This window comes from Aethina tumida, chromosome 1 (assembly GCF_024364675.1).
Source record: "Aethina tumida isolate Nest 87 chromosome 1, icAetTumi1.1, whole genome shotgun sequence".
Taxonomy (NCBI): Eukaryota; Metazoa; Arthropoda; class Insecta; order Coleoptera; family Nitidulidae; genus Aethina; species Aethina tumida.
Genome location: NC_065435.1, coordinates 78,470,983 through 78,483,654, shown reverse-complemented (window position 1 = coordinate 78,483,654; position 12,672 = coordinate 78,470,983). Strand labels below are relative to the sequence as shown.

The 12,672-nt window shown below is 32.5% G+C and overlaps 3 protein-coding genes across 7 annotated transcripts in view; all 3 read right to left on the bottom strand.

The window, feature by feature from the left end:
- LOC109608269 (potassium voltage-gated channel protein Shaw-like) overlaps positions 1–3,580 on the bottom strand; it is a 43,983-nt gene extending 40,403 nt beyond the window's left edge. For all 4 annotated transcript variants that reach the window (XM_049963483.1, XM_020024688.2, XM_049963496.1 and 1 more), the window contains exon 1: positions 3,445–3,580. The gene's annotated coding sequence lies outside the window, so the exon portion shown is untranslated. The remainder of the gene's footprint in view (positions 1–3,444) is intronic.
- Positions 3,581–7,607: 4,027 nt separating this feature from the next.
- Positions 7,608–9,482, bottom strand: LOC109608993 (uncharacterized). The gene is made up of 4 exons (XM_020025608.2): positions 9,392–9,482; positions 8,934–9,094; positions 8,139–8,256; positions 7,608–8,082 (listed from the first exon to the last, which is right to left on the bottom strand). The coding sequence occupies exons 1-4, from the start codon at positions 9,404–9,406 to the stop codon at positions 7,699–7,701; spliced, it is 678 nt and encodes a 225-aa protein (XP_019881167.1). The 5' UTR covers positions 9,407–9,482; the 3' UTR covers positions 7,608–7,698.
- A 2,004-nt stretch (positions 9,483–11,486) lies between these two features.
- LOC109608919 (nudC domain-containing protein 3) lies at positions 11,487–12,572 on the bottom strand. 2 transcript variants are annotated; one of them, XM_020025481.2, is made up of 2 exons: positions 12,405–12,572; positions 11,487–12,354 (listed from the first exon to the last, which is right to left on the bottom strand). In XM_020025481.2, exons 1-2 carry the CDS (start codon positions 12,497–12,499, stop codon positions 11,601–11,603), a joined length of 849 nt encoding a protein of 282 aa, XP_019881040.1. In that variant the 5' UTR covers positions 12,500–12,572; the 3' UTR covers positions 11,487–11,600. The 2 variants fall into 2 exon arrangements, with proteins under 2 accessions (XP_019881040.1, XP_019881049.1); XM_020025490.2 differs by having other exon boundaries at positions 11,487–12,338.
- Positions 12,573–12,672: the final 100 nt, after the last annotated feature.

Genomic DNA, 12,672 nt, shown 5'->3' with positions numbered 1-12,672 from the left:
GGTTTGAACTTGCCCCAATTATAAGTTAAGCTTTATCATTGTTTTGTTTAATGAAAGGAAAACGTTAAATCTAATATAGAGATAAATCGGAAGAGAAAATGGGGGATGCACGATGAAATATAAAATTTAGGAAACGATCTGGGATCAATTGAACTTGAAATTGCACGACTTTTTAACCGCCATTTATACAAACCATGTTTATTTAACTGTACCATAAACATGTTGACTGTTTACTTTAAATTGCCGAACGTGAATTTTCCTGGTTGTATTTTCCAGATAGAGAATCTCACCGCAATAATAATAATAAATATTCTATAGGGATCTACAATTTTCTACTGAATATATTATTTAACAAAAGTTTACCATAATGACTACAATTTAATGATGGGTGGTTAACTTTATTATCATAAACCTTTACTTGAAAAAGAGATATAATATTTAACTAACTCTCTCTCTTATAAATAATATAAAAATATATGTGAATCTTAGTTTCAGAGAATCGCGTGTAATCTAATTTTAGCACGTGTTTCAGCTTAATATTTATATAGTAATTGTTTATACACACCGTCAAAACTTTGGACCCCCTAATGCAATACTCTATATGTCTTCCTCTTTTGTGAAGCAGAGAATTAATCTGCCATGGTATTGAATTGTTATAGTTAGCTCCTGAGTAGTTGTGTATGGATTTAGTCTCCTTAAAAATCTTTAACCTAGGATATGGTTCCCTCCAAACCCTCAGACGCCGGTTGTCACTCGTCTAACCAAATCTGAATTTGTTTAACTGCGGTAAAAGCCCATTTATGTGCTCTTGAGTCCATTCTAGGCGTGTGGCAGTATATTGCCTTCACTCTTAATGATCGTCTGGATTTTAAATTGACAGCAGCATCAGTCATCGGATTGTAGGTGCAGAAATCAATCTACCATAGGTTCTTCAAAACTGTGTTCTTACAGGTGGGACAGTAACGTTGTGGTTGCGTCATACAAAATTGGCTATGTAAGGATTCTCTCCTGTATTTTTTATTCTTGGACATCCACCACCTGGTCTTCTATGCACATTTCCACTCTCTTGGAATAATCGCATTATTATGATCACATATGATTTAGGTACGACAAGTGTCGTTGAAATTCAGTGTTTTTCGACAAATAGATTCAAATTATTTTTTTCAAAGTAGACGACAAAAGCGGTAATTTGTATGCACTATAAAAACATTATATTGATATCAGTTTTTGTTTCTAATTTACGAGGGGGTCCAAAAGTTTTTGACGTTATGTGTATATTGGATTTTTTAACTATTTTTAATTTGTTACGTTTAAATTTCGGGACAAAATTAAACATATCATATCAAATGACTATTTGTGTTGTGAAAAACAATTTTGCACAAAATCATTTTTATTTAATTATTTTGGAATACACATAAAAAAGCTTTTGAACTGTTCATACAATTCACAAGAAAGTTTTACTTCATCCGTTAATTCATAATTAATATGAATAACCCTAACTGAAAATAAAATAAATATAGAACATATTATTTTTAGGAGACCGCACATTAAAATCATCTGCGGAAGTTTGTTTACAATTGGTTTTAATATTAGAAACTTACAGGCAAGATCACACTAGTAATCTTTTCTGGCTTCGCAATAGTTTTTTGGAATGATTATTCCGAATTATTTACTGCCTCGTTAGTCTGGTTTATGGTTAATTTACGTTTAAACGAAATATATTTTAAAGAAAATGAAATTTTAATTAACCACCCACAAATAAAGTTTGAATGTTCGGACTAAATTATTAAAATTTAACATCATGTCAGTTTTGTTGGTAAGTTCTAAACTTTCCCTTAAGTTCTGCTTTGTATCAGATTTAAATATCAAAGTTTTTGCATACTCTAAAAGTTGTAAAAAATAATATATATAATGATTGATGCTCCTGTTAAACAACATGTTATGTGCACAACTTCCTACACTACAAAATAAGTTTGTTTAAACAGTTAATAAGATCCTGTACGATTGTCAAAGTTTTCATTTAGCAGAAATAGAATTTTAAAACGGTTCCAATAAATTCAGTGCGATCCAAAACTGCCCCGTCACATCAGAAAAGCCGAAGGAAGAATTAATCGGCACCCCGACAATTTCCTTGCGTAATAAATCGGAGCCGGAGATATAAAAACTGTCTGGATAGTTCCAAAAGCGGTTTTTCCATCGGCAACGACAAATTAAAGGAATGTTGGCAAACAAAAGGGCTGTTTGTTCACCTGAAATGATGGTGTTTTCATCGCTGTTTTCTGAATGGAAAAAATGGATTGTGTCCGACTTTCGGTCAAAATTAACTTTAATTTTCCAAGTAGGAAAAAACCTATCGGAATTGAGGTTGTTGCCAAACTAACATTAAATTTTTATTGTAAAAAAGTAATATTAACATTATAAATATACTAATATATCATATTTTAAAATTTTTAAGCTTAAGTAAAACATAAACTAGTTATTACAAAATTTTCTATATTACCTCATTCTTTTCGTTGGATTAAAAAAAAATCAATTGATAACTGATCAATAAACAGAATCCCAAATTATATTGGACAACATTAATAAATGTTTAGTAGTCAGTATATACTAGTTCTACTACGACGAGTATTTTACAATGTGACAGATTTTTAGATTTTTAAAGTTTTACGAAAATTAATCTCAAATATGGAAAATAAATGTAATCAGTTTTTCTTAAAATGTTGGTTATACCGTAATAGAGACTCTATTTATTATTTATTTTGATTATGTTTGTAACTTTAATTTGACTGCTCATTGCTTAAACTTGATACATTGATATTTGGATTGTGGTTAAATAATAATTAGAAGTATATGTTAAACATTACCTAATTGAAGATTGGCATATTCTTCTTCCACCCGGTGTTCGAAAATAAAGGTGATGTTAAAATTTTGTTTATTATAGATAAAACCATACAATTAGTTATGTTTTCTATGAAGTTTTATTGAGTATATTGTATATTATTAAATTTTGTGTTAACAAAACAACAGTATAATCAAAAACTAACATAAAATCAAATAAGAAAACTTATTTTTAATATTTACATCTGGAAATAAATATTAAAATACTGTTTTAATTTTAATAATGAATAGTTTTTCATACAGATTAAACTGTATTGAAGGGAAAACATTCTTTCAGAGTCAGAAAACATCTCATTCCTTTTTTAAAAAGGATCAAATTGGTCCTAACTCCATTTAAAATATTCAAACAAACACGGGAAATTCGGTCCGGAAAACGTAAAACATGTGACATATTGTCCCGGATATGTTGACTGTGGCAACCAATAAAACTTTCCGCGTTCGTATTCCAGTTTACCCCGAAACTTGCAACAACCACCCCGAAATACAAAGACAACAACTACTCCACCCACAGTAAACGGGCAACAGGTTACCAAACCCAAATCTCACCTTCTCGCCTCCAAAACAAAAACAACGGACGGGACAGTTCACGGATCCATCGCGACTGTCGGGGGAAGGTCCAAACTGCGGGGTGCACAGATACAGGCGCGTCGCGGAGCTCTCAGTGCTGCCGGCTCTCGTGTCGCTCACGTCCGACAGACGAATGCAAACTGAGTTTGGAGCGGCGGAGTCTGGATGCTGGACCAGATATGCGCGGAGTTAAACCCACGTCAACTTCTCTGGGGTTGCAATTATTTTTTTTTTTTTTTTGAATGGTCCTATTCAAGTCTAAAACTTAAGTATTTAATTTCTTTAAATTGGAAACAATTTGTTAATTTCTAGAAAAATAAAGTGAACATATTAAAATGTAATGTAATGTCCCTCAAACAAAAAGTTTAACTAAAACCACTATATAAAACTTCTTTATTTTATATTTACTTTTCCGTGACTTGTTTTAAATTGAAATGTATTTTTCAAGATGTTACAATTAAATCAACAAATTCTATATTTATTTCCAATGACAACATATTATGTAAAATCTATTAATACTTTTTTGATGCGATAATTAGAATTTAATACACAGTTCCATATCCCAAAAGACATTTTTAGTCATTAATATAAACGACATTTCTGGCATCCTAGTTAGACTTAAAATCTTAATCGTGTTTGGGTTTAACTGCACGAACCTAATGAATAAGTTACAAGTTGCCAGTCTACATTAGTGATAACCACCCTTTATATAAATATTAAAAACGACTCGGCACAACCCAATTTCACCGCACAACTTGCCAATGAACCAGAATTCGTACAGCTTAGCGAAAGGTTTATCGCAATTATACAAACTTAATTTTATTGCCTCTAATTTAATATAACGACGGCGCAACGCCAAACGACTATTCTACAGTAGTACACAGTACATAAGCACAGGTTTAGATCCGCAGGATTAGAATGTACAATTGCAAGCCTGTTTATTTCCCGGATTAAATTTGTGTGTGCAAAAACGGAGTGGAGTTATTGTTAATTGGTCGTCATCTGTATTCGACGGCCTGAGGCGAAAATTGATTTTCCGAATCTGCATACAGCTACAATTAGCATAATAAAAGAGCAAAAAACAGAACTGGGATTACCATATCGATTTAATATTTTTTAAAAATGCCTTGGACGCAAACAGAAGACTAATGGCTTGTTTGGATTGGGGCTAAGTGGCCAATTAGTCGATGTGAAGAGCCTCTATCCATAACAATTCACTGTCATATGTCAATTCCTATGGACAAACTCGTTTATCATAAAACAACACGGATTCACACTTTCGTATTTTAGTCTGTAGGACTGGAAAATTGATACATTTAACGTGATTAACGATGTTCACCTGTGACATCTGCAGTTATGTTTACAAAGCAATTTTAGTTAGCTTAATAACTACTAACTTAATAAACTACGCACATTTTATTCCTAAATTATCAAAATAATTGCTTATTCCGAGTTACCAACTGAGCGAATGAATAAATAATCTTGCCTTTAATCACAAAACATATTAATATTAATTAATTTCATGACAAATCTTTTGTGAAAAGTCCGCCATTCTCTACAGTTCATAAATTCGCTCCTGAATATAAAACAAAGTGACATATTTAACCTTATAAAGTAAATTAGCTGACAAGCCGAAGTAATATTGGGGGCAATTTATCAATCTCGGCAGGTTAAATTAAGTTATATAATGGAGGACACGTCAAAAATAGATTTATACAAAAAGAATTTATCAATCCCTAAAGGTTACATTGTTCAATTTGTTATATGCACACACTCGCATCATGTGCAATTGGAATGGACGGAAAAATTGCTCGGATCACGTCTCGCCCTAATTTTCCGGGTGCAACGACTTTTATCGCCGTTCAGGCTCCGGTTAAAAGTCTCTCTGATTGCAAATCTAATTGTGCGAGGGAAATATGCTGATGTTTACACATCAATTTTGTTGACGTATGTTTTAATATTCATATTATTTATATCCAGAACATGTAAATTCGTTCCAATGTTCCGTTTCTTTAAACTGCAACGACACAAAGTGAATATTTTATAAGGTCGAGAAACGATCTTTGATCATACAATACTGCGTAATATTTCGAGGGTACTGAAAGAATATTTTAAATTGCAATTCATTTATAATTTAATATCGCATCTTCTCGAATTAAACTATTCTGAATTCACTTGTACGAGAAAAATTGTTATATGTGTTTTCCTATGTTTAATTGTCATATTTTAACTGAACTTTTCTAACATTGATAAACAGACAGTTTTCTAAATTAACCTAAACTAAAGTATATTTTAAATATCTGTAAATTTAACTAATATTTAGTTATGTTTCACTGTTTATAAATAAATAAGAAAACTTGATAGATAAATAGCCAGCATTCTTATCCTGTTAAATTTTGAATATTTTTCTTATTAATCAATTTGCTGTTTTAATGGTAAAATAAATAAAAGAGAAAAGGAGAACTTTTAATAAATTTCACTATTACATCTCCTCCTGTTCAAAACATCAATTTCATCTAAAGTTACTTGAGCATCTGACAAACAAATAAATTGAATTACTGTCCAATTTCAGCAATTCCATAATTCGAACCACTATTTTAAGTTCCATGCTCCTGTAGACCTTTATCACAGACAAAGCGTCGAGTACTTAACTATGCACCACTGCAGGAATCCACCTACGAATGAATAATGAACCGCGTTTGTTATTCCATAATTTCGTATAATTTCCTGCGCACCGTCAAAGCTCGTAGTCCACAATTTACACGGCGAATCGGTCCAATTATCGGGCCAACGTTGAAACGTGCTTAATTAATTAGTGCGCGACAATGAGCACGTATTTTAAAAGACGTATATCAGAATTTGAGCTTAATATAGCGCGAATGCGATCTGGGTACCGGGAAAAACTAATTAAACTTCCCCTTTTTAGCTAGGCCGCCACATTCCGGAACATGTATCACCGTTAAAACAAACACCTACGTCAGAAACGTTTTTATAACCTGATGTGGTTTAAATGAATATTTAATGATTTATTTTCCATTGTTGTGCTTGCCATGAGATTCCGTAGGTTTGGGAACATCAAAGATCGCGCATGAAAAATGTAAGGTTCAAGTGTCCAATGCATAAAACGCGTACATTTGTCTCCAGACAACGAAAGTAGGAAGATTTATCTCTTTGAAAAATTGATCGTCGTTCATACTGTCTTTGTTCCGCGTAGTTATGGTCCACAAGGGAAGGTAAGAACGTACGCCCGAAATCAATATGTAAGCTACAAGTCACTCGTTAACCTCGACGGATACGTGGGCAGTTGGGATTTGAAGGTAAATGAAAAACGTACGGTTCAAAGTTCGCTGGCAGTTTTGAAGAAAAAGGAAAATTCTCCAATTTAATACGATTACAGTATTGTGAACCTATCGAGACATTAATTTTATATTTTAAAAGTTGATCAGATCAGTCATCTGTAAATTATTAATTAAGGACAGTCCAATCAGCCGGCATAAAGCCGGAAAATGAAATGTAAATATTTTATACACTGCCCATTTGGATTAAATTATTACAAATGCGCTACCTTTGTCTAGAATTAGTAGGATCACTCCTGCCTCCATTTGAATTTAGAATTATTTCAAAAAGCCAGCACAAAGATCACAGGATTAATTAAACCCAGTCGTTTCTTTTTAATCCCTTTAATTAGTAAAGGTACAAAAATTTTTATATAACGTTCTTTCATATCCTAATTTTAATTTTATTTGTTTTTTCCTTTGTTTATCAATAATTTAAAAGCAGGTTGAGATTTTATTAATTGTTTTTATAAGACAGTACCATTTAATTTATTTTTAGATACAGTGATAATGAAGTGACTATTAAAAATTCGTAACAGTTTATATTAGAAAGTGTTTGTATTATTTTCTATATTTATAGAACCTCGAAATTTATAATCTTGTCTCAATTTATTGATTTAAATAAATAATGCTAATTATAACCTAACGACGTATTTTTCACAGTTCTTTATTCCTATTTAAAATTTATATTTTGTTATAAATTTTCTCTTGAATTAATTTCAAACTATTAATAGTAATATTAAAATTTTATCTATTCAACGTACAAGTTTTTGAGGGGTTGTAATAAAAAACAATCATTAATTTTTTCTTATAATAATTCTTACAACTATCAATATAAAAATATCCATAAAAACTAAATAACAAATTTACAGACTTTAACAAAATTTTAAGTTACAACCTAAACAAAAAAGTCGTCCGAATCGTTAAAATACTCCTTGACCTTCTTCTTATAATACTTCCCAGATTCGGGATTGTAAAATAATCCAGCTTTATTTTTCTCTCTCTTCTCTCTATAATCCTTGGCCTTTTTGTAATTACCACCATGTTTCTGCATGGTTCCATCCGCATAAGCGCTCTTCGCCTCATCATTGATGAACTCAACGTCTTCCTTTGCCCTCTTTTGTCTTTCAGCTGTTACAACCGGTACTTGTTGGCTCTCCTCTTCGTCATAAGCGGTGTATTCTTCGTTCCGGCTTTCGTGACTTCCATCATCCCCGTGACCAGCATGATTAAAGTCCCAGTAATGTTCGCCATATCCTCCGTGTTTATCGCCCCATCTCACCTTCAAAAAAAAAATCTTGCAGGTTAAAGTAAACGTTATGATTTGAGGGTTATTACTTTAGTTTTGAATTCACCAGCATGCGGATTAGACTTTTCGTGTCGTTCTGTGAAATGATGTTCATTCCCTCGCCTGTGGCCGTGTTCAAAGTGGTCTTTAGAGGGCACGTGGATGTATCTGTTAGTAGACAAAGGAAATTAGTAACATGCTCCAACAAACATTCATTGTAATTACAAAATGTCTTAAGTGGTATCTAGAGCGAGCGAACTGAATCGCATGACAGTGTGAATTAATCTCAGTATGTTTTTTTTGTGTGTCCGGTGAAAAGACAATAAAACCGCAGCGTATAATTCGCTTGCATTCGAACGTAGTAAATTACATTTAATGTCCGCGCTGGGATAAAACTAATAACGCAAGTGATAAATAAAAACAACCCCTGCTAATAAAACCGATATTTAGCACCACCAGGATATCATTATCAAACAAACAATAATAAGGGTTTGTGCACAGTTCAATATTGGATATAGTTATATAGAGTAGAAAAAGCATGGTTTAATATTTTATTAGGTTTTAACCTTTCCTTGACGAGTGTTGTCTTTTAAGTTTATTTTTTCGAAGCGTTGCTCCCAGTCATTTGGGTCTTCGCAAACGTGACCAAACTCGATTTCATCCGGAACCAATTTCGCCATGTAGAAATCCCTGTGATCAATTATTATCGAAAATACACACTTTAGTTTTACGAACAGTTTCGGTTTCAATATTTTCAAACAATTTTTATACAAAATTACTTTTGTTATTTAACTATAGAATACAATTATAATTAAAAAGCAAGAGAAAAAATGCAATACACTTACTGAAAATGTTTTGATCCGCCATGTACAGCAGCACTAAGTCCTGTTTGGGCAGAAGCGTGATCTTGTTTTTCATCAACAGCGGGAACTTGCCTCTTCGCCTTAATTTCAAGCCTGCGACCTGTAGTCGTGGCCAAAAAACAAACGAAAATCACCGTCGAAATCTGCAACATAATAATTGTTGCACATCAAAACACCATCAAACAATACCAAACAGTCTTATATAATTGTGACTCAATCTATTATAATTACAGTGTTGCTCAACAGGATATAATATAATAGAAGCACGGTTGAATTGATTACAACGAACAGTTTCATTCATTTAAACATGTTTGCGAATATTGATCCGAGATTCCACGTATTAATACGGTGTAACCGATCAAAATGAATGACGATTTCGCGACATACAGATTTATTTCCGAGTTTTGTAAACAATAATTATATAACACATCAAACAATACCTTGAAGCACACCATGTTGCACCTGGTCGTTCGTTTAACGGACTGCACTCAGTTTTGGAAACATTTGCCTTTTATATCGGACCAAGTGAAGCTCGAAACCATCGATTTTCTAAACTGCGACTGTTGACTTCTAGAATTTCTTGATTGGGACAAAAAAGTCTGATTACAATTGGATTTCTCAATGGCACGCACCGTTCACGGATCATTTGCTGAGATTTTTGTGCGGTGAAATTACTTTTCTGCAGTCGTCCCGGAAGCAAAAATGCGGTCTTCAGTATTTATAATCATTAAAGAGAGGTTTTGTTTAATCGCTTTCCAAACTAATAAAAAAAATTATTATTATCTAAAATTATTACTTGTTAATTATTAATAATATATTAATTATCGAATGTTTGAAATATCAAATGATTCGAAATTTTTTAGAGAAAAGATAAAACTTCGAATTATAATCAATTATTATTTATTAACAGCTATTCTTTAAGAATGACAAAAGTTAAGAGGTACATATTCAAAATGTGAATTAATTAATCTTTCAAAAGAACTCTGTTATATTGGTTTGCTTCAAAGCACACTGCTGCTGCTGCTCAGACTACTCAATAACTTTTTTTAAGAGAAAAAGTGTATGAAATGTTTTTTCATCACTTTCGTTCTGTAGACAGAAGCTTTGTAAGGTATCGAATGAGGCTCTTGCTTCCTTAACTGACACCTCTGCCAAATGTTCTGTTGTATTGTCCTCATCTTCATCGTTGCTTTCTTCATTTGTATCTGTCGTAGTCAGAAAAATTCAGAAAAACTTACACCACTGATGTCAATTAATGATTCTTTTGCTGGTTCTTCATCATCCGTCATTATTGGAAAATTTTCCTGATCTTTTATGAAACCGGATTTTTTGAAGCAGTTGAGAATCGTAGGGGTATTACAGCTCTCCATGCCTTGTCAATCAGTAAAATAGCTATCAGAACCGTGATATTCGCAGTTAGCTGCTTGTCGAGATGTTGTGAAACGAGTTTAACAATTTTTTGCAATAGAACGTCTTAAAATTATTGATGTTGTATTCGACGGAAAGAAGTAGTGTTCTATGTTGGACAATGTAGAAGGACTGTTGTTCATATTCCCATTAACTGTTAAGAGCCAATTGCTAAAAAGTTCTGTCGTCATCCAAGCTTTTTTGTTAGCACGATAATCAGTGGGTAACAATTTCATTCCTGAAATATCAAGGTTTCATTGCTTTTCCTATCACTAAGGGTTTAAGTTTTTCCGATCCGTCCATATTTACTGCAAATAAAACTGTCAACCTCTTTTTACTATGTTTTCTTCCATGACATTTTTCATCTTTAAAAGTAAGCGTCTTGTCCGGTAAATGTCTCGGGCATCAGAGTTTTCAATCAAAGTCTTTAATTTACCATGCCAATCAAAGCAAACTGCATCATTAACACTTCCACTTTTCCCACAAACTTTTTTAAATCCAACTCCATTTCTCTTTTTGAAATTTGTAGGCCACCCTTCATTTTCCGCAAAGTTTATGTTTAGAGTAGACTCGAACTCTTTTTCCTTTAACAAGTTTCCACTAATAGACACTTTTTGTCCTCTACACAGTGTTAGCCTAATGACCAGGCTTTCTTCCAGACGAGGAAATTCACCTTTAGTAGTTCTTTTCTGTACTCCAGCAGTTTGAGCAGCATAAATTTTCTCCTTGTGCTTTATTATAGTTGAGAGAGTACTCAGAGGAATCTTAAATTCTTTTGGGTCATCACTTTTTTCACCTCCCTCTACTTTTTGAATTAACTTCTTCTTTTCAGCAATCGTCAAGCTTTTATTCATGTTAGGTCTCATAACTAACACAAACTTTTATTTAATCTGTATACAGGGCCATAACTTCAACAAAAAATAAATGTTACAGAAATTGAAATAAAAAAATTTTGCTAAGAAATCACCAACGCATCCACCGTCAACAACTTCAACTTCAACAACTATATTTTAATAAATTTTGAATCATATTTCAATAACGGAATTTTGAAAATTACCTCAGTCTACCTTTTTATAATATAATAATTTTAAAGCAGTACTTTTATAATAGCGCAGTAAAATAAACATATTAACTCAAACGTATTTATTCCGTTATAAAAGTTATAACACAATGTGTACTTGTCAATAAATATATAAAAATATGTAAAAATCACATTCTCAAATATATATCTAAAATCGTAATTCAATTGAATTGAACTTGACTAGGATCAAATGGTCCTGAAAAAGGAGACCCCTTGGCATCCCAAGCTTTCTGTAATGTCTTGTGCATCTTCAATTCATCTGATGTGGGCAATCCTAGCAACCTCCTGTCTTGGTTCCATTGCAGTTCTTGTATTTTTACCTGAGCCTCTTCTGGTAGATCCTCATAAGGTCTGCTACAATCTATAGTGGATACATCCAACTTTTTATGACCTTTGAAAAGACAGTCCCACCACATGTCCTTACGTTTGTCTAAATGGATTTCAATTTTGTTATTGACCACTGACCAAATTGCTTCATTATGTTTTATATTTTGACACAGTGAGCCTTGTAATAATGTTGTGCCATCTTTTAATTTAACAGTAACAGAGTCAGGTGTTATATAAACGCATACATCTTTAGCTGTAATATCCTTTGGTACTTTAACAAAAATATCTACATCTAGAATGTTTTGTGACCAACAGAATTCTTTGAAAATTTGTCCATTATAACTTTCAGATGCTGTGAAAATGGATTTATCTCCAGCTGTTAAATTTTCCATCAGTTCAGTGCAAGCTGTTTCATTTACGTCTTCAATCAAAACTTCTTCGGATACTACTGGTATATCTTCAGATGGTATCACATGTTCCTTTGGTGCCTGGTACTTGTAAAATGTGTGTCTAACGAGTGATTCTGCAACTCCTTCGGGTAATCCTACCGGCGAATTTTTATCGTCTTTGATCTGATAGAAATCGGTTCTAAAACAAATTAATGTACTACTTTTATAATAGTATTTGTTGACGTTTACCTTCGTTTTAAAAAGCCAAAAATATGGTCTAAAAACACGGACAAATTTTGGCATTCCTTTAACATAGAAAATAGCATATCGTCGTGGTTATCCATTTTTTTTTCGGTTTCAACTTAGGATTTTTTAAAATCTTAGAGGATAACAAAATGTTTGGTTATGTTAGGGTTTTCATTCATATGAACTACCATCACTTAAAAAATTAATCTATAAAATAAACATATGCATTTTAATATTATGTTAAAAGAATCTGATAAGATTCAGTTAATAA